The sequence below is a fragment of the Carcharodon carcharias genome, chromosome 3, assembly GCF_017639515.1.
Source record: "Carcharodon carcharias isolate sCarCar2 chromosome 3, sCarCar2.pri, whole genome shotgun sequence".
NCBI lineage: Eukaryota > Metazoa > Chordata > Chondrichthyes > Lamniformes > Lamnidae > Carcharodon > Carcharodon carcharias.
The window spans coordinates 112,240,976-112,263,052 of record NC_054469.1 but is presented as its reverse complement, the minus strand read 5'-3'; the positions used below and the strand labels follow the sequence as shown (position 1 = coordinate 112,263,052).

Below are 22,077 nucleotides of genomic sequence, written 5' to 3'. Positions count from 1 at the left end.
ACTTAGAAAAATTCAAGGTAATCAGGCAGTGTGAATATGGTTTTGTGAAAGAGAAATCATGTTTAATCAGTTTATTGGAGCTCTTTGAAGAAGTAACATGTGCTATAGATGAAGTAGATGTACTTAGATTTCCAGAAGGCATTTGATAAGATGCCACATCAAAGATTATTGAGGAAAATAAAAGTTCATGCCATAGTGGGTAACATATTAGCATGGGTGGAAGGTTGGCTAGCTAACAGGAAACAGAGAGTAGGCATAAATGAGTCATTTTCTGGGAGGTAAGATGTAACCAGTGGTGTGTCAGAGATCAGTGCTCGGTCCTCAACTTTTAAAAATTTATATAAATGATTTGGAAGAAGGGACCAAAAGCATGGTTGTTAAATTTGCTGATGACACAAAGATAGGTAGGAGAGTAAGTTGTAAAGAGGACATAAGGTGGCTACAAAGGGATACATATAGGTTAAATGAGCAGGCAAAGATCTGGAAATTGAAGTATAATGTGGGAAAATGTGCAATTGTCCATCCTGGCAGGAAGAATAAAAATGCTTATTATCTAAATTGTAAGAGATTGCAGAGGTCTGAGACACAGAGGGATCTGGGTGTCCTCGTGCATGAATCGCAAATAATTAGTATGCAGGTACAGCAAGTAATTAGGAAAGCTACTAGAATGTTATTGTTTATTGCAAGGAGAATTGAATACAAAAGTAGGGATATTATGCTTCAGTTATGCAGGGCATTGGTGAGACCACATTTGGAGTGCTACATACAGTATTGGTCTCCTTATTTAACTTAGATTGTAAATGCATTGCAAACAGTTCAGAGAAGGTTTACTAGACTACTACCTGGAACGAGCAGGTTGTCTTATAAGGAAGAGTTGGACAGGCTAGGTTTGTAACCACTGGAGTTTGGAAGAGTAAGAGGCGATTTTATTGAAACATCTTTGATCTTGAGGGGGGTTGATAGGGTAGATGTGGAAACTATGTCTCCTCCTGTGGGAAAATCTAGAACTAGGGGCCACTGTTTAAAAATAAGGGATCGCCTATTTAAGACAGCGATGAGAAATATTTTCTCAGGAGGGTCTTGAGTCTTTTGAAATCTCTTCCTCAAAAGGCGGCGGAAGCAGAGTCTTTGAATATTTTTAAGGCAGAGGTAGATAGATTCTTGATCAGCAAGGGCGTGAAAGGTTATCAGGGGTAGGCAGAACTGTGGAGTTGAGGTTGCAATCAGGTCAGCCATGATCTTGTTGAATGGTGGAGCGGGCTCGAGGGGCCAAGTGGCCTACTCCTGCTCCTAATTTGTATGTCCGTATATCTTAGAATGAGTCACTAACATTATGAAGCAACAATACAGAGCTAACTGAGTAAACATCAGCAGAAAAAGGTTACGTAGTTAAACATCCCTGCAACCAAGGGATCAGAACAAAGTTCTGTGGTTCCATCACATCCGGTTGAGAAGCAAGCAACTGGCAGGTCAAGGGAGAGGCTTCATGAACATATCCATCCTCAACCATGATAAAAACAGCAAACAAGTGAAAGACCATTGTTTTTAAGCTTCTTCATCAAAAATGCCAAGTAGCTGATCTTACTCATGATGCCCCAGCTTCTATAGATGCCGACGTTCAGCCAATTTGGGTCACTTCCCGTAACATGAAGAAGAAGCTGAACAAAGTCAGCAACTAGCAGAACAAGAGTAACAGTTTTGAGGTAAATAAGCATTGAGCTAATCTCACTGCTTTGTGGACTCATTATGATCGATAGCAATTTGTGACAAGCAAACAACTGGGTTAAACTTCATTTATTTCACACCTAAAAGTTATTCTAGACCTATCACGTTTTTAGATGAGAGAAATCCTGTAACATCTATAAACAAAATAACACTATGGCCTTTACAACAGCAATTTTTCTTACCTGCTATCTCTTTGAGCTGCTCCTCCCTCTGTGACGGTCTTGACAAAAATTCCTAGTTTTTCTAATCCTGCATCTGCTCCAACTCCCATTCCTATAATACTGATGCCAAGGCCATCCTCATCTGTAGAGTGAGAGAGTAAAGAATTAATTCGGGAAGGAAATGAGATCAAATAATACAATGAAAATATGAGCCAATGCTGCAGCAATACATCATCTAACACATTAGTTATTTTTAACTGTAATACAAAATAGGGCAAATAATAATTAGGAAATTCAGAAATCAGGCAAAACTATTCTGGCACATATTTTGCCGTTAATATATCCAGCAGGGAAAGTGGCTATCAACAAAAACTATTTGCATTTATATAACAGCTTTAATATACAAAAACATCTGAGGAGTAGACTAAAGTGGATGCTGAGTCAAAGGAGGTGATATTAGGAGGTGTGACCAAAATCTTCTTTACAGATGTGGGTTTTAAAGAGACTTTTTGAAAAAGCACTGCTGGAGATGGCTTTCAAGGGCTGAGGATTAACAGGTGGACTTAATGAAAGTGGGAGGCAGAGGGTACCAAAGACAAATGAATGGGATGGTCTGAAACCTGTATCCAAAATAGTGGGTGGTTCAGACAAAGGAGAGTGAGGTCCAATGGCACTTGATGTGAACCAGCAACAGCTGCTAAGACTAGTCTATTAACCTATGTCAGATATGCTCAAGCCTGCACTCCTGTGACCTGAGAGGACTAAAATGAAACCTGTACCAGAGGGAAATAAGGGTTTTGCTGGGGTCAAGGATATCAGTGGTGGAGATAAGGGAATGATTAAGCCGACTGACTGCTGAAATATCATGGTGAATGGAGGCCCTAAGGCGGAGCAAGTGAAATTTAGAAAATACAGTTGTAAATAACTTGAGGATATTCTTCAAATAACAGATAGAAAAGGAAGTGCGTTTGAAACAGAGTGGAGCAAGGTTCCCAACTATGGATGTGAGATGTGCAAGAAATATAGAGTGGTGATGCTAAGCGATTTTAATTATCCAAATGTTGACTGGGATAATGTTAGAGTAAAGGGTAAGAAGGGGCAGGAATTTCTGAAATGTGTTCAGGAGAACTTCCTTGATCAGTATGTTCTTGGCCTAACTTGAAATGAGGCATTGCTGGATCTGGTGCTGGGAAGTAAAATAGGCCAAGTGGACAAAGTGTCCATGGGGACTTTGGGTAAGAGTGATCATTGTACCATAAGGTTTAGATTAGCAATGGGGAAGAGTAAGGAACAATCACTTGAACAACTTTATATTGGAAGAGGGATAATTTCAAAAGGATGAAAGGGATCTAGCCAAGGTAAAATAGAACCAGAGACTGACAGAAAAAGCTGTAATGGAACAATGGGTGATCTTTAAGGAAGAGAAGTTCAGGTACAGGCTGGCACATTCCAACAGGCGAGAAAGGTAAAGGAGCCAAAAACAGAGCTGCTTGGATGATGAGGGAAATAGAGGTTATGATGGAGCAAAAAAGGAAAGCATGTCAGGTGAATTCTGAGAACCAGGTCAAATATACTAGGTTGGGAAGGGAGGTGAAGAGGAAATTAAGAGTGGCAAAGAGAAAATATGGGAATGGAGTGGCAGACAACATAAAAGGGAACACAAAAGTCTTCTTTCAGCATCTAAGGCTAGAATATTTAATCTCTTTGTATCGGTGTTTGCTAAGGAAGAGGAATCTGACAAAGTATTGACAGAAGTGGAGATAATGTAGACAATAAACAGAATGAAAATTCAAAAGGAGGTAGTACTGAAAAGGCTGACCAAGCTTCAGTTAAGTCACCTGGTCCAGGTGGCTTGCATCCCAGGTTGCTAAAGTAAGTGGGGTGAAGATAGCATAAGTGCTTGCCTTAACCTTTCAATCTTCCCTAGTTATGGGGGCGGGGGAAGATGACAAAAGATTGGAGAGGGGCAAATGTGACACCCTGGGTGTAAGGTCAGTCCTAGGAATTATAGACCGGTTAGTTTAACATCAGTGGTGGATAAGGTTTTGGAATCCATAATCAAGGAAAAAGAATTATGGGACAGTTGGAGAGGTTTGAGCTAATTGAGGAGAGCCAACACAGATTTGTAAAAGACAGATTATGCTTGACATGGCAAATATATGGGATCTTGTGCTTCATAAAGAACAAAAGCAGGGAAGTTATGATGAACTTCTATAAATCTCTGGTTAGGCCCCAAATAGAGTAATGTGCCCAGTTCTAGTCACCAGACTTTAGGAAGACGTGAACGTCTGAGATGGTGCAGTAGAGATTTACCAGAATGATTACTGGGATGGGAATTTTAGTTACAAGATTAGGTTGGAAAGGCTAGGGTTACTCTCATTAGAGCAAGGAGATTCAGGGGAGATTTAACAGAGGTGTACAAGATCATGATGGATATGGAAAAGGTAGACAAGGAAAACCTCTTCCCATTAGCTGACAGTATAAAGATTAGGGGATACGGATTTAAGATTTTGGGCAAGAGATGCAGGGGAAATGTGAGTGGGAATGACCTGGAACACTCTGTCCATGAATGTGATGGAAATGGAAATAATCAATGATTTCAATAAGCAATTGGATGGGCACATGTAGTTACTTTACAAGTACATTAAGAGTAAGAAGATAACTAGGAAAAGAGTAGGGACCATTAAGGATCATAGTGGTAATTTGTGCATGGAGCCAGAAGACGTAGGTAGGGTTCTAAATGAATACTTTGTGTCGGTGTTCATAAGTGAGAGGGACAACACGGGTTTGGAAATCTGGCAGAAGGACTATGAAATCATTTTTAAAATTGGCATAGAAAGGGAGGAGGTTCTAAGTGGTCTGGCAGGCTTAGAAGTAGATAAATGTTCAGGCCCGGATGAAATGTATCCCAGGCTGTTGAGTGAGGCAAGGAAGGAGATAGCAGGGGTGCTGGCAATAATTTTCAATACCTCTCTGGCCACAGGAGAGGTGCCAGAGGACTGGAGAACAGCCAATGTGGTACCGTTATTCAAGAAGGGAGGAAGGGATAAACCAGGCCAGTCAGTCTAACCTCATTGGTGTGGAAACTATTGGAAGCAATTCTGAGGGACAGAGCTAATCTACACTTGGAGAGGGAGGGATTAATCAAGGACAGTCAGCATTGTTTTGTTAAGGGAGGCCTTGCCTGACCAATTGGATTGAATTTTCTGAAGAGGTGACCAAGTGTGTAGATGAGGGCAATGCATTTGACATAGTCTACTTGGACTTCAGCAAGGCTTTTGATAAGGTCCCGCATGGGAGACTTATAATGGAGGTAAGAGCCCATGGGATCCCAAGGCAATTTGGCAAATTGGATCCAGAATTGGCTGAGTGGCAGGAAGCAGAGGGTGATGATTAAGGGGTGTTTTTGTGACTGGATGCCTGTATCCAGTGGGGTTCCACAGGAATCGGTGTTGGATCACTTGCTGTTTGTGGTATATATAAACGATTTAGACTTGAATGAAGGAGAGTTGATCAGTAAGTTTGCGAATGACACAAAAAGTGGTGGGGTGGTAAATAATGAGGAGGGTAGCCTTAGCTTACAGTAGGATATAGATGGGCTGGTCAGATGGGCTGATCAGTGGCAAATGGAATTTAATCCGGATAAATGTGAGTTGATACACTTGGGCAGGACAAACAGGCACGGGAATACATGATGAATGGTAGGACCCTGGGCAGTACCGAAGATCAGAGGGACCTTGGTATACATGTCCACCGGTCCCTTAAGGTAGCAGCACAGGTAGATAAGGTGGTTAAGAAAGCATATGGGATACTTACCTTTATTAGCCGAGGCAGGGAGGTTGTACTAGGTCTGTCTAAAACAATTGTTAGGCCACAGCTAGAGTATTGCATGCAGTTTTGGAATCCGCATTAAAGGAAGGATGTGATTGCACCAGAGAGTGTGCAGAGGAGATTTACTAGGATGTTGCTTGGGCTGGAGAATTTTAGTTATGAAGAGAGATTGGATAGACTGAGGTTATTTTCCCTGGAGCAGAGGAGATTGAGGGGAACATGATTGAGGTGTATAAAATTATTAGGGGCATAGATAGGGTAGACAGGAAGAAACCTATCCCCTTGGTGGAGGGATCAATAACCAGGGGGCATAGATTTAAGGTAAGGGGCAAGAGGTTTAGAGGGGATGTGAGGAAGAATTTTTTCACCCAGAGGGTGGTGGGAGTCTGGAACTCTCTGCCTTAAAGGGTGGTAGAGGCAGAAACCCTCATAATACTTAAGAAGTATTTGGATGTGTACTTGCGATACCATGGCATACAAGGCCATGGGCCTAATGCTGGAAAATGGGATTAGAACAGTTAGGTACTTGTTTGACTGGCACAGACTCCATGGGCCAAAGGGCTTTTTCTGTGCTGTAAACCTCTATGACTCTATGACACTTGAAAGAAATAAACTTGCAAGACTACAGGTATCGAGCAGAGGGGTGGGAGTGACTGATTGCTATCTGGGTAGCCAACATGAACTCAATGCGGCCAAATGGCCTACTTCTGTGCCGCAAATGATTCTATGACTCTTTGTGACCCCCAGTGGGGTTACAGAGATAGCGTTTAGAGTTGCAAACTCCACCTCCTCCGAGGCATCAATGGCAACTGTGGAGACACTCGGGTGGGACGGCTGACTGGGGTGGACAGTGAGCCCAAAGATCTCCTTAACCTCAGGAAACACTTATCAACGAGTGCCAAGCACGGCCAGGATATTTGTGCGCTGACTGATGCAGGCAGAGGAAGGCAAGGGTAATTCAGTGACTGATTGGATGTGGAAAAACCAAGAGGTTGTGCAGCTGAGAAGATTGGCAATTTTAAACTTTACTGCATTTCTGTTCCTGTTGTTCAGGCTTCTTACCCCAGACTGATGACTTTGCTTCATAGGTTCTGGCAATTAGACCAGAGGTGGGGTGGTGGTGGAGGGGAGGGGGAGATGGTGGAAGTGACGCTGATTAGAGCATGTGTGCATGTGCATTTGTGTGTGGATGGGTGGGGGGCTGAATGGGGTGGGGCGGAGAGGGGCTTCACTGAGTCTTCTGTCATTGAGAAATATGGAGATCTTGGCTGAAACCTACTTGAGTACATACAATGTCAACATTTTTACAAAGTATTTAAAACAGGTTTTCATATTTATATAATGAATTTTATGTTGATGTATAATATGCAAGCTTTAATAGTTATTTACCAAAAGCAACCGAAAGTTGCTAAGTGCCAAATTACTGTTTTGGTTTTGCTTACATCTGGAGTCATGTTCATTTTCAACTGTTAAAATTGGGTTACATTGGGAAATAGTTTGGGAAGCATTGGAGTTGGGCAGTGTTTTTTTAAATTTGTTTTTGGAATGTCAGCGTTGCTGGTAAGGTCAGCTTATGGTGTTTCCATCCGTTTGCTGCCCTATCCTTCTAGGTGCTAGAAGTTGCTGGTTTGGAAGGTGATGTCGAAAGAACTTTGGCAAGCTGCTGCAGTGCATCTTGTTGCTGGTACACACTGCTGCTATCGTGTGCCAATGGTAGAGAATATTTGAAGTGGTGGATGGGTGCCAATCAAGCAAGCTCCTTTATCTTGGATGGTGTCTAGCTTCTGTGCTTTTGAAGCTGCACTCAACCAGACATATAGAGAGTATTCCATCACAGTCCTAAATTGTGCCTTGTAGATAGTGGACAGACTTTGGAGAGTCAGGAGGTGAGTTACCCGTCGCAGTCTCTGACCCGATTTGTGGTGACACCACTTATATGGCTGGTCCAGTTAAGTTTCTAGTCAGTGGCAATCTCCCAGGATGTTGACTGTAGATGAGATTTCCAGTCTGCGAAAGTTTTGTGCTTGCACTTGATTAGCTCTGGTATCTCTTGGGCATTTTTGCCAAACCATGCACGATGCTTCTGGTAGAGGCACCAAAGATCTATTCGTGGTTTCTTGTTATAAGACCATAAGGCCATAAGACATAGGAGCAGAAATTAGGCCAATCGGCCCATCGAATCTGCTCCGCCATTCAATCATGGCTGATAAGTTTCTCAACCCTATTCCCCGCCTTCTCCCCGTAACCTTTGATCCCCTTACCAATCAAAAACCTATTTATCTCGGTCTTAAATACACATCCTTCTGTGGCAATGAATTCCATAGATTCACCAGTCTCTGGCTAAAGAAGTTTCTCCTCATCTCTGTTCTAAAAGGTCTTCCCTTTACTCTAAGGCTGTGCCCTTGGGTCGTAGTCTCTCCTACTAATGGAAATATCTTGCCCACATCCACTCTATCCAGGCTACGTTGGATTTTAGGATCAACCAGGCAATGTAGACACCCTGTAGCTCCTAGTGGCTGGAGTTTGAAAGGCTGGCAGTGAGGCACTCACTGAGAAGGGCCGCCTTGTTGATCTTTGGATCTTTGATGCCATTGATGTTCATTTTCTCACAGCATTGCTTTTGTTGCCTCCACTATTTGGGGCCAAGTTGACGGAGATGGTAGATTGGATAATGCTGTGATCGGTTCAGCAGTCATCGGTACTTGGCACGACACAGGTGATGACCTATGGCCCAAGCACTCAGGGGCTGACCCTGCTGAGAGCTAAGAATGGAACCAAACTCATCAAAGACAGTGAGGCAGTCATTGGTCACTGCAGAGAACAGTTTGAAGAAGTCCTGCATACATACGAACAAGGAGCAGGAGTAGGCTACTTGGCCCCTTGAGCCTGCTCCGCCATTCAATAAAATCAAGGCTGATCTGATTGTAACATCAAACCCACATTCCTGCCTACCCCCTTGTTAATCAAGAATCTATCGAACTCTGCCTTAAAAATATTCAAAGACTGCTTCCACTGCCTTTTGAGGAAGAGTTCCAAAGACCCAAGACCCTCAGGTAAAGACTTTCTCCTTATCTCTGTCTTAAATGAGCGGACCTTATTTTTAAACAGTGACACTTAGTTCTATATTCTCCCACAAGAGGAGGTAACATATTGCTAACATGCTTATAACATTGCTTAATTAAGGAAACCAGTACCGTACGCAGTACTCCATATGTGGCCTCACTAGTGCCCTGTGCAACTGAAGCATAACCTCCCTTCTTTTGTATTCAATTCCCCTCACGATAAACAATAACATTCTATTAGCTTTCCTAATTATTTGCTGTACTTGCACACTAGACTTTTGCAATTCATGCACTCGGACTCCCAGGTCCCTCCGAATCTCAGAGCTCTGCAATCACCCAACATTTAGATAATAAGCTTCTTTTTTATTCTTCCTGCCAAAATGGACAATTTCACATTTGCCCACATCATACTCCATTTGCTAGACCCTCAACAGAGACGCTGTCTTCAAATTGAACACCATCAACTCTATTCCTCAATACCCCGTCCAGCTCAGCCTCGGCACTACCCCAATCCAAAGCAAAGTTGAAAAAACTATTCCACAGCTGGAAAAAAATGAAGTTTCTGGAGCAAAATTCTGAAACACAGCGGAGATACACTCCTGGCATAGCTGCACAACCTCATATCCCCCATCTGGAAAGAGTGCATGCTGGGGAATCTCAGGGATGCTGCGAGTGAAGGGAGACAAGTTCAATCACCGTAACTAAAGGAGTGCCACATGGAAGATCATTGCAAGGATTCTCCTTAGTCGTCTCCTCCCAGTGGCCAAAAAGCTGCTTCTACAGTCAGTGTGGTTTTCACCCATCGAGAGGGGCCACAGACATGATCTCCACTGCATGGCAAGTGGAAGACAAATGCAAGGAACAGCACCAAGCACTGTTCATGGCCTTTTCGATCTCACAAAAGCCTTTGAGTCTGTCAACCATTAAAGCTTACAGAGTATCTTCCTCAAATTTGGCTGCCTTCAAAAATTTGTCATCGTCCGTCAACTCCATGATGACATGCAACCTATGATCCTCACCAACGAACCACCAGAGGCCCTATCTCACTAAAGCCTGGGGTCAATAAGGCTGTGTCAACACACCAACCCTCTTGTCCATCTTGCTTGCAATAATGCACTTCACCTCCAGCAAACTACTGACAGGCGTGGAGTTAATTTCCAGAACCAACAGAAAACTGTTCTGCCTTCAATCCAAAAGCAAAATTACTCCAACATCAGTCACTGAGCTCTAGTATGCAGATGACGCTTGTGTGTGTTCACTCAGAAACCAAGCTCCAGGTCGTTCTCAAGTCCTTCTCCAAAGAACGTGAAAAATGGGCCTTTCACTAAACACCCAGAAACCTAAGGTCCACTTCTAATTAGCTACCACAGCTCAACACCCCATCCCACTGATTAAGATCAAAGGTGAGAATCTGGAAAATGTTGCCCTTTCCCATATCTTGGGAGCCTCCTTTCGACAAGGGTAGACTTGGATGATGAAATTCATCATCACCTCCAATGTGCCAGCTCAGCCTTCAGCTGGCTGAGGAAAAAAGGATTCAAGGACCAGAATCTCAAACCGAGACTAAGGTATGTATACTGAGCAGTAGTGACCCTGCACTTCTATATGCTTCGGCGACTTGGACACCTACAGCAAGCAATTGAAATCACTGGAGATGCACCACCACTGGTGTTTTCACAAGATCCTCCAAATTTGGTGGCAAGAAAGGCAGTCCAACTGGAGTGCCCTCTCCCAAGCCAACATGTCCAGCATCAAGACGTCAGTCACTCAAAACGAGCTCCGCTGGGCAGGACATGTCATTCTTACGCCTGACACCAAACTCCTGAAGCAACCGCTGAACTCAACACAGATCTTTAATGAAAAGTAATGCATACAAAGTGGGTGTTGATGTGCTAAGAGCAAGAAGGAGCCACTTTAATCAAAGAACTGTCTTGACTCACTTGATCTCAACTAGACTGGGACAGAGATACTAAAATTAGCCTCAAAATCTTCAGGCTGGGGAAAGAGGGAAAAATTAATCCCCAACATATCCAGTCAGAAATTACATCCTCTGTGACTATGACCGCAGTGCACTATCCCTTCTTGATCTGTCTCCAGCATCTGACACGGTCAACACCTCTCCTGTTGTCTAGCTCAGAGGAACTGTTGCTGTTTGGTTTCACTTCTATCTATAAAATTGTAGCCAGAGCATGTCCAGCAATGGTCTCTTCATGCCTCTGGATTTTCTTGTCTGGAGTCCTTTAAGGACTTATTCTTGGCACCCTCTTCTTTATCTACATACTGCCCCCTTGGCAACACCATTTGAAGTCATGGCAACAGCTTCCACGTATAAACTGACAACAGGCAGTTCTACTCCATACCCTTACAACTGATTCACAGAGCCATTGTTCCAGGCTTATCCAGAGAGTTCACAACATCAATATCCTATTTGACACTTAATTGTTCTTACATCCCTATATTCTCTCCACCTCTGTAACACTGCCCACTCCATTCAGCCTCAGTCCAACTGCTACTGAAACCTACATCCATACCTTGGTCTCCTCCACACTTAACTATTCCAAAGCACTCCTGACTGGCCTGTCATTCTCCAATCTCCATTGACTTGAGCTTTACCAAGTTTCTTTTGCCTGTATATGATCCTGCACTAAGGCCATTCATTCATTATCCCACTTGCCCAATGTCATTAATTTAAAAATGTTATCCTCGAATATCTGTAACTTCCTTCCCCACACTCACCCAGAGACTCTGGGTTTTCATTCCTGTAACTCTGGACTTTTGTGCATTCCACCTCTATTGCTGTACCAATGGTCACTGTGCTTCAACCAATTAGGCCCTACTACACTCTAGAATTTCCTCCCTAAACCTTTGCTCCCTTGAGAATCTCTTTAAAACCTAAGTCTTTCACTGTTATTTGCCCCACCATCTTAATGTCTTTTCCTTTGGTTCAGTGTCCATTATTATCCTGATTATGCCTTTGAAGTGCCTGGGAACATTTTCCTATGTTACACATGCTATTATCATGACTCACTGGGGATAGTGCGCTTTAATATCAAGCCCCACTGTTCCCCGAGCCACATCAAATGCCAAAAATTTGACCAAACCGCCAGATTGCCCCAATTCTACCTAACTGTTTAATTTAGGTTAACAAAATGCAAGCACCAGATTTGAAAACTTAATAAGTAAATAACTGTTTATTAAACAAACTGTCATTAACCAGTGGCAAAAGAAATAAATATGAACTGCTGACTTCTAACGCTATAAATTAAACTCTACACCCTTCTTAAATCCCTACACACACACTCAAGACACACAAAACAATGGATTTTAAGGGTGAGATAGAACAGTTCAACAGCACCATTCCAGAGTACAGGATTCGAAGGACTGATTTTGATTGATATCTTCCAAATTCCTTTCAGTTCTTATTAATGACACGAGGTGGGCTTCCAGCACATTCAATATTTAGTACACTGGTTGAGCACTTGCCTTTCAATATCTCTAACAGTGATTTTCCCCTTTGCCTCTTGACAGGGGTTTTCAGAGAGAGAGGTTATAGAGATATGAGAAGAAAAGCCAGCTAGCTATTACTGTGGAATTGCTGGAATGTTCCACACACAGGAAAAAGAGGTTTTACGACTTGTTCCTTTCAGGCTAGGAGCTATTCTGCATTGCTCCAACACAAAACCTGGTCACCTGGTTAGGAGCTAATCAAAACACTGTTGCCAGGCAGCTCCCCTGGACCAGGACTCCCTTTGGATACCATCCTGTCCCTCATCGCACACTCCGTTCCAGGACTGAAACACTATATATATCTCATCCTGTTCTAGTGGACATATCTTTCAACCTGCAGCCATTGTAATTTTAATTCAAAGTCAAACAGAAGATAAAAACAGATGTTCCTTACACTATATTTAAACAAGCTTCTGTTGAAAACAAAGACTGGTTAAATGTACTCCAATATGAATCACTTCTTTCAGAAGTGAGATATAGCAGAAAATCTAATTTATTGATATCTCTTTCTAATATGGTTACCAAAGTCTAATTGTATTCCAACCCATTGTAGACCTTCTCATTTACTCTTTCCTCCCCAGCCCACTTTCCCTGCCTCAGTAATTCCTGAAAGCCCATTATTTCTCTAACATTTTCCAATTCTGCCGAAAGGCCAGAGACCTAAAATATAGAGCTGACTTTTGCCACTAGTGTCCTGATCCTGACATTGGAATGAATTCTGGCTTGGGAACTCAGAAGAACAAGTGGCAGAACAATGGACGTGATCTTCCCTGAGGTGGCCAACTAAGAACCTTCCTCCACGAGCCCTGCACAATTAGAGATGGTAGCCAGCAAGAGCAACAGGGCTCTATGGTGTTACCTTGAGTGGGACGGAAGCAGCTGCCATTGAAGCAGGGTAAAGACTGGTGGAGACATGGCTGCCAGGGAATATCTGCTTGCTGGAGATAGGTCCCCTTTGCTGCTGACAAATAAATGTAAACTCACAAACGCAGCTTGGACCTTCCACTGCGAAGCCAACTTCAAGCCATAGCTGGGTTCCTTATACAGGAGAGGACCTGCGCATCCCAGGGAAAATCTCGTGGAATGAAAAATTCAGCAAATGGCTTATCACCAGCCTTAATTGGCTTCTCACTGCTGTTAGGCAGGTTCCCAGTGAGCCCACTAGTCCAGCCTTGGGAAAGTAACCCAAAGGTGGAACAGTGTCAAGAACTCAATGGGATTCATAATGATTTCCCAGATGCCCTTGCCTCTAAGGAGCCAGGAAAATTCAACCCATTAACTCTGTTTCTCTCTCTACAGATGTTGCCTGAAGTCCTGAGCATTTCCAACATTTTTGATTTTTAATTCAGATTTCCAATATCTGCACTACTTTGCTGCATTTTTATAATGGCAATCTTGGATTTTTACTGGTGACCTCAAGATTGAATTTCACAATTATTCCATGTAATGACTATGTACTTAATTTTTAATCCCATAACATCTCAGAACTGAATGCACAAAATTGCTCCGCATTTTGCATCATCTGGAGGTCAATAGTTGGTGCTTAGCAGGGGTAGAATGGGGATTGGAGTTTAGCTGCATTTCAGGGCCATCCCTGAAATTCAGGCAGAACATGGTTGGGGTCAGCCTGACAGTACTGCATTGCAAGTCTGTGAACAGACACTGTTTGCTTCAAAATTCACTTGCATTTCCCCCACCAAACACTCAATACTGGGTGTTGGGGCTCTATTCAAAGTGTACTGATAAGCAGCAGCCATCTATTGGACCTCCCCAGGGAACACAGCAGCAAAGCGGTTTAAACTAAAAGCCAGCTGTGCTAAGGGCAGTCCAATTTCAGTAAGGAATCGGAAAACAATTATGTCTAAAGGACCAAGTCAGAGATTTGGAAATTCTTCAGCCAGCAACTCACATCCTGACTTCTCAAAGCCTGTCTATCATCTACAAGGCACAAGTAAGAAATGTGATGGAATACACTCCACTTTCCTGGATGAGTGCTGCTCCAACAGCACTCAAGAAGCTTGACACCATCCCGGACAAAGCAGCCCACTTGATTGGCACCCCTTCCACTCCTTTAAACATTCACTCCCTCCACTACCAAAGAACAGTGACAGCAGTGTGTATCATTTACAAGATTCACTGCAACAATTTGCCAAGCCTCCTTTAACAGCCCCTTCCAAACCTGGACCTCTACCACCTAGGACAAAGGCAATAGGCACATGGGAACACCACCACCTTCAAATTCCCCTCCAAGTCACCCACCAACCTGACTTGAAACTATTTCACCATTCCTCTACTATCACTGGGTAAAAATCCAGCAACTCCCATCCTAACAGTACTCTGGGTGTACTTACACGAGAAAGACTGTAGTTGTTCAAGAAGGTGGCTTACTACCACCTTCTCAAGCGCAATTAGGGATGGGCAATAAATGCTAGACTTGCTGATGATACTCACATCCCATGACAGAATTAAAAAAAATTCAGGAGTGGGGTTTGTATAACCATACCATAGCACTGACCGATTAAGTGGGTGGCTCACTTGTATGGTACAACCCGCCATAATTGACAACCATTTTGCAGTTGTCCATCTCCTTCTTCACCTTTAAGGTTTTCCCTAAAACCAGCCCTTCCACCAATTTTTAATCATGCCTTCAAATATCTCTTTTTAAATTTTATTTTAAAATGGGGGGGGGGGGGGTGGCAGTGGCAGAGACTTCCATTTTAAAAAGGGAGGGGAGAGCAGCCAGTCTGAGGACCAAGCAGGTTCTGAGCAACGTCGAAGTCTGATGTCACAGGGAAACATGTTTGTGATTCGTTGTTGAGTATTTTGCTCACTTATCTTTCAAAACTAAGTTAATTTATTATAATTGTAAAGTTTTATAAGTGAGGTTTATTACCACTAGTAAGGTGTACTAATGATTGGTAGGGTTTACCAATATTGCTAAGGTTTATTAACAGTAGTAATTTTTATTAGTATTAGTAAAGCTTTATTCATATTGGTAAAGTTTATTACCAGTAGTAATATTTAATTGCAGTCAAGGTTATCAGATAATAAATAGAGAAATGGCAGAGCTGCTCCAACCTCGAGAGTGCCCATCCTGTGCTACGTGGGCACTCCAGGATACTTCCCATGTCCTGGATAACCATTTGTGCAGAAGTGTCATCAGTTGCAGCAGCTTGAGATCTGGGTTGTGGAACCTGAGCAACAGCTGGCTTCATTGCAGAGTATCCATGAGGTTGAGAGTTACATGGTTAGCATGTTTATTGATGTGGTCACCCCGCAGTTTAACAATATGCAAAGAGAGGGGGAAGAGGTGACCACTAGACAGATAAAAATGAACTGACAGGTAGGGAAGGAGTCCGCGAACTGCATCCCACTCTCCAACCAGCATTCAGTTCTGAATACTGATGAGAATGATGGCTCATCTGGGGAGTGCAGTCAGAGCGAAGTCCACGGCACCATGGATGGCTCAGCTGTACAGGGGGGCACAAGAAAGTCTAGAGCAATAGGAATAGGTGATTCAATGGTTAGGGGAATAGATGGGCATTGCTGTGGCTGCCGACATGAATCCAGGATGGTGTGTTCCCTCCCTGGTGCTAGGGCCATGGATGTCGCTGAGTGATACAGAGCATCCTGAGGGCACAGAGTGAACAGCCTTCAGTCATGTGTCACACCGGTATGCAGGACATATGTAGAAAAAGAGATGTGGTCCTGCAGTCTGAGTTTAGGGAGCTAGGTAGAAAATTAGCAAGCAGGGCCTCAAATGTAGTAATCTCCACATCACTCCCAATGCCATGTGCAAGACAGTATAGAAAAAGCAGCATAAGACAGAGGAATGAGTGGCTGGAAAGAAAGTGCAGGAGGGAAGACTTTAGGTTCTTGGGACATTGGAACTGGCTCTTGGGGAGATGGGATCTGTACAGGCCAGACGGGTTACACCTGAACAGAGTTGGGACGGAGTTTCTTGCGTGGCATTTTGCTAGTGCTGTTGGGGAGGCTTTAAACGAACTCTGCTGGGGTCTAGAATTATCAAGGGGCACACAATACTAGGAGATAGGTAGCACTAGAGTAGGGAAAAATAAGTTAATAGTGAGTTCAGAGTAAAGGAGACAATAATAGAGTCTAAAACCGGGCTACTGAGCAGGCTTATGAATACACGGAGGGTGATAAATAACGCTGTTGAGTTTCAAGCACAGATTGCCATGTGGAAATATGACGTTGTGGCTATAACAGGGACCTGACTCAAAGAAGGGCAGGACTGGGTATTAAATAAACCTTGATACAAGGTGCTCAGGAAAGATAGGAATGAAAGAAAAAGAGATGAGGTGGCTGTAATAATAAAGGAGAGCATTGCATCGCTGGAGAAAGTGTGTGTCCTGGAGCGATCAAGGACAGAATTTATTTGGCTAGAACGCGAATTAAAAACGGTACAATTACATTGTTTGGTGTAATCTATCGGCCACAAAATAATGGGAAGGAGCAAATAATGTGGAGGAACAAATTTGCAAAGAAATTAGAGAGATCCAAGAGAGGGCGGTAGAAAGAAGTGACTGAAGCATTCTGGGAGAAGTAACTGCAGACACCGCGGCTCAGAAAAGGATCGAGGAAAAGGACTCTTGCGCTCAAAAAGAGGAAGAGCATCCAACAGAGGGCGGTAGAGAGAAGTGACTGAAGTATTCTGGGAGAAGTCACTGCAGACACCGCGGCTCAGAAAAGGATCAAGGAAAAGGACTCTTGCGCTCAAAAAGAGGAAGAGCATCCAACAGAGGGCGGTAGAGAGAAGTGACTGAAGCAAAAAAAAAAAAATTCTTAGAGGCCCTGCGGGGAAAGGAAAGGGTGGATCCTGTGGGATGGTTCCCTGAACATTCTGTTGCAGGGAGGCAACTTCACCGTCTCCGAGGTTAAGGAGGTGGTGGGCGGGAGCCTCCTCGTAGCAGATGTAATGTACAAGAATGCTCCACTCCAGTTAATTAACTTGTACGCCCCGGCACAAAAGGAGGAGCGGCTGGCAGCCTTTCAGCACTGCTGTTGGCGACTTCCAGGCTGGTCATTCTGGGAGGTGACTTCAATTGCATCATACATGCAGCTGGACAATCCAGCAGGGCCGACAGCAGATTGGACGCTACGTCCAGCTCCCTAATGGAAACAGTTAAGGATGCCAAGCTGCACGACGTCTTCAGCAACCATGCAGACGGAGCGCAGCGTAGAACAACCTGGTCACAGCCAGATGGATCCATCCCTTCCAGGATAGCCTTCCTGTTTCTGTCCTGTGCGTTCGCAGTCAGATCCACCGACGTCAAGCCGGTATTCTTCTCTGACCACTGCCTCCTACTAGCTGACTGTCACTTAGAGAAAGACCAGAGGGTTGGCAGGGCGGCATGGAAGCTAAATGTGCAACTACTGACCCCAGAGAACATTGAGGAGCTCAAAAGGGATTACAAAGGTTGGAGAACCGTTAACCCCTCTTTGAGTCCCTGACACACTGGTGGGAAGCGATCAAGGGAAACATCAAGAGGTTTTTCATCCTCAAAGGCGTCCAGAAAGCTAGAAAGGAACAGAGGGAAATGTCCCAACTCCAAAAAAAAATGCAGAACCTGCTAAGGCTACAGTCGACAGGTGTCGATGTCAAGGAGGAACTCCAAGAGGTGAAGAGCCAGCAAGCCTCGCTCTTTACCTCGGAGGCCTCCAAGATCATCTTCCGTTCCAGAGTCCACTCCATGGAGCAGGATGAAGCGCGCTCACGTTTCCAAAAAGTACACAGAGAGAGCTCTGTGATTAGCAGCCTGATGGAAGAAGACTGCTCAGTAAAGTCGTCGCCGACTGACATTTTGACGATCAGCAAATCCTTTTATTCCGGATTGTATGACGTGAAGCCCACAGACAGCAAGGCCTCCCAGTCCTTCCTGTCCTCTATCACAGAGGTCTTAGACAGTAGTCGGGAGAGTCTGGACAAACGGCTAACTCCTGACGAACTGACTAAGGCCCTTGAGTCCTTCAAGAAGAGTAAAACTCACGGAAGCAATTCCTTGGTGGCTGAGTTGTATTTGGCTCTGTGGGACTGGATCAGCCCAGACCTGCTAGAAGTGTACTAGAGCATGCTTCTGGCTGACAGCACGTCAGAATCCATGAGGAAAGGCATCATCACCCTCATCTACAAGCACAAGGGGGAGAGGGAGAAAATTAGAAATTGGCGACCGATTTCACTGTGGAATGTGGACTACAAGATTCTGTCCAAGGTCATCGCCAAGTGGGTCAAATCCACTCTGGAACTGGTGATCCACGCTGATCAGACCTGCGCTGTGTCCAGCAGGAAGATCTCTGACAGCCTCGTGCTGCTCAGGGATACGATTGCCTATGTGTAGGACAGGGGTGTGGACACCTGCCTCATCAGCCTGGATCAGAAAAAGGCCTTTGACAGGATATCACACACCAACGTGGTGGATGTGGTCTCCAAAATGAGGTTTGGGGAGGGAATTCGCAATTGGATCCAACTGCTCTACACTAACATCAGTAGCGCAGTCTCAATCAATGGGTGGGAATCAGATAGCATTCCTATTAAATCTGGAGTCAGTCAGGGCTGCCCTCTCTCCCCTGTCCTGTTTGTGTGTTGCATAAAATCCTTTGCTGAGTCCATCATGAAGGATCCGGGCATAAGAGGAGTGACAATCCCAAGCAGTGGAGGCACTCAGGTCAAAGCCTCCCTGTACATGGACGATGTTGCCGTCTTCTGCTTGGATCCACTGTCAGTATGCAGACCGATCCACATCTGCGACCAGTTCGAACTGGCCTCGGGAGCCAAGGTAAATCGTGGAAAAAGCAAGGCTATGTTCTTTGGGAACTGGGCTGACCCATCCTTTGTCCCCCTCACCGTCAGGGCTGACGGCCTGAAGGTGCTGGGGATATGGTTTGGAGGGACCGGGCATGCTTTATAAACTGGAAGGAGCGAGTGTCTTTGGTGCAAAAAAAACTGGGCATGTGGGAGCGACGCTTCCCTCTCCATTGCGGGTAAGAACCTGGTCAACAGGTGTGAGGCACTCTCGATGTTGCAGTACGTGGCGCAGGTCTTGCCCATTCCAGACTCCTGTGCAATGGTGATCACCTGAGCCATCTTTTGCTTTATCTGGAGGTCGAAAATGGATTGTGTCCATGATGTACAAGCCTCTAGATAAGGGGGGAGATAAAACGTGCCCAACATCGCCCTCATACCGATGGCCACCTTTGTGTGCGGCTGCATCATGCTGTGCGTAGACCCTTGCTACGCAAACACCAAGTGTCACTATGTGCTGATGTTCTACCTGTCCCCGGTGTTGCGAGGGATGGTTCTAGCCATGCTACCGCGGAACGCTCCAAGTAGTTGGACTTTGCCGTACCACCTGTCCCTCGTGGAAACATATATGCAGAGAAGCACCTTTGACCACAAGTCCATCGGGCAGTGGTCGGCACGTAACGTCTTAGAGGCCGTGCGGGAAAAGGAGAGGATGGGTCCTGTGGGATGGTTCCCTGAGCAGACTGTCAAAGACATTTGGCAGTCATTGCCAGAACTTTCCAACAAGCACCAAGATGTAGCTTGGCTGGTAGTGAGTAAGGCCCTCCCCGTCAGATCCTTCCAACACACCAGGAGTCTCAACCCCTCTGTACGTTGCCCTCGAGGTGGCTGTGGTGGGGACGAGACCGTTGTTCACCTCCTTGTGGATTGTGCCTTTGCAAAGAAGGTCTGGAGAGAGATGCAGCGGTTTCTGTCGAGGTTCATCCCGAGCAGTTCTGTGACACAGGACTCTGTGCTCTAGGGGTTTTCCCAGGGGGACACACCAAGACAAACATCAACTGCAGCTGGAGGATCATCAACTCGGTGAAAGACGCTCTTTCATCTGCCTGAAACTTGTTGGGCTTCCAGCGCAAGGAGTGGTCCCCGAGTGAGTGTTGCAGATTAGCACATTCCAAGGTCCAGGACCACGTGCTGTGGGACACACTAAAGCTTGGGGCAGCCGCCACAAAGGTGCAGTGGATAAAGGTTGCTGTCTAAGACCTTTCTGCCACAGTGCACCAAGGGGCTGGGAATTGTTTGGAGCCCCTCAGGCTGTACAGCTCACAATAAATGTTTGCATCGAATACTAGTTGTATTATAATTGTATTGAAACACCTCAGAGTGCAACATGATGTATGTTGATGACTACAATACCATTGTCTGATTGCCTGCAATGACCATATTGAAATGATTGTAATATTCATTGATTGTATTGATGCACCTTGTGATCATGTATAAAAGTTGAATTTGATTGTCTTTTTTGTGATGGCGATTTTGAAATGTTTTGTAATGTTCTTCCAGATATTTTATGGATAAAGTATATTTTTCAAAAAGAAAAATTCTGGGAGAAGTCATCGCAGGCACCGTGACTCAGAAAGGGATCGAGGAGAAGGACTCTTCCATTCAACAGAAAGACGAGCATCCAACAGACGGCAGTAGAGAGAAGTGACTGAAGCATTCTGGGAAAAGTTATCACTTCTCGACATTTTGGATAAGATCAGGTGTAGTCATGAAGCGATGGCTATAACCAGACGAGCCCCATACCATGGGGTATGTAACACCATTCGGGTGGTGGTGAAGGGCAACGAAAGACGAGCACCCATGAATCGGGCCTTCTTCATCAAGTGGATCCTGTTGAAGGAGTGTGGATTTGAAGCAGAGGAGATCTAATCCCTGCAAGACTTGCCCCGCGCTGGATTTTTCGACGTGACTTTCAGGAATGTGGCAGCTTACGTCAAGTTTCTGAAAGTGTTCGAGGAGAAGAGAGACCAGCCGGAGATGAAGATCCTGACGGTGGAGTCGCTGTTTGCTCTGCTGTTGCAACAGGACCGTGTGGTGACGGTGCATCTCTACAACCCCAACGTCCCTGCCGCCGATGTGTTCACTTTCCTCGCCAGGTACGTCGAGAAGGTTGGGAGCTGCACTGAGGCTAGAAACACCTTTGGGATTTGGACAAGCAAACGCCAGATCAAGGTCATGCTCAAGACTGATGGTAAGGGAGCCATCTTCCACTCTCCTTCCAGCTTCGCTATCGGGGGAAGCTGTGGCTACCTTGTCTATGCTGGGCAGCCCAAACTTTGTCACTCATGCGGCAAGTCTGGTCATGTGGTGGCCAACTGCAGCGCCGTCCTCTGCAAGAACAGCAAGCAGGAAGGGCACCAGACAAAGGACTGCAAACAGACTAAGTGCTGCAAATTATGTGGCACGGCAGGCCACCTCTACAGGAACTGCCCCAAACACTGCCTCACTTATGTACAGGCAGCAAAAGCCAACGAGGGGGAAGCAGATGAAATGCTTCGTGTCACTATTACCAAGGACACTTGTAACTCTCCAACCATCAAGGCCCCCAGTGAGAACAACAGGACAAAGGAGGGCACAGAGAGAGACATGGTGGAGGAAAAGATTGAGGCAGCAGACAGGCAATCAACTGCACTGCACCCTGAACCTCCCACTCCTTAGGAGAGCGAATCAATGGAGGAGGAAGCCACGGAAAGTTAGCAAGGGGAGTGGCAGCTGGTGAAGAGAGCCAAAACGAAGGACAGGCTAAGAAGGGACCAAGCCACTTCCCAGACAAGTGGCAAGAGGCGTCTCCTGTCCAACACAAATGACAAGGGCAGTTGCTCTTTGGACGAAGAAGGGAAAAGGGCGGCACCTACAGAAGAAGTGGCAAAGCTCGAGGGAGTTGGAGGACGAGACACCCGAGCTCCAGAACATTGGAGACAATGAGGAGACCAGCGCACCTCAACTTTGCCCACCACCAGAAGAGGCC

The 22,077-nt window shown here is 45.0% G+C and overlaps 1 protein-coding gene across 7 annotated transcripts in view; it reads right to left on the bottom strand.

The window, feature by feature from the left end:
• The window catches only part of ppp1r9a (protein phosphatase 1, regulatory subunit 9A), a 354,624-nt gene that overhangs the window by 163,324 nt on the left and 169,223 nt on the right, over positions 1-22,077 (bottom strand). For all 7 annotated transcript variants that reach the window (XM_041184446.1, XM_041184448.1, XM_041184451.1 and 4 more), the window contains exon 3: positions 1,908-2,028. In XM_041184446.1, coding sequence (XP_041040380.1) covers positions 1,908-2,028 — 121 coding nt within the window. The remainder of the gene's footprint in view (positions 1-1,907; positions 2,029-22,077) is intronic.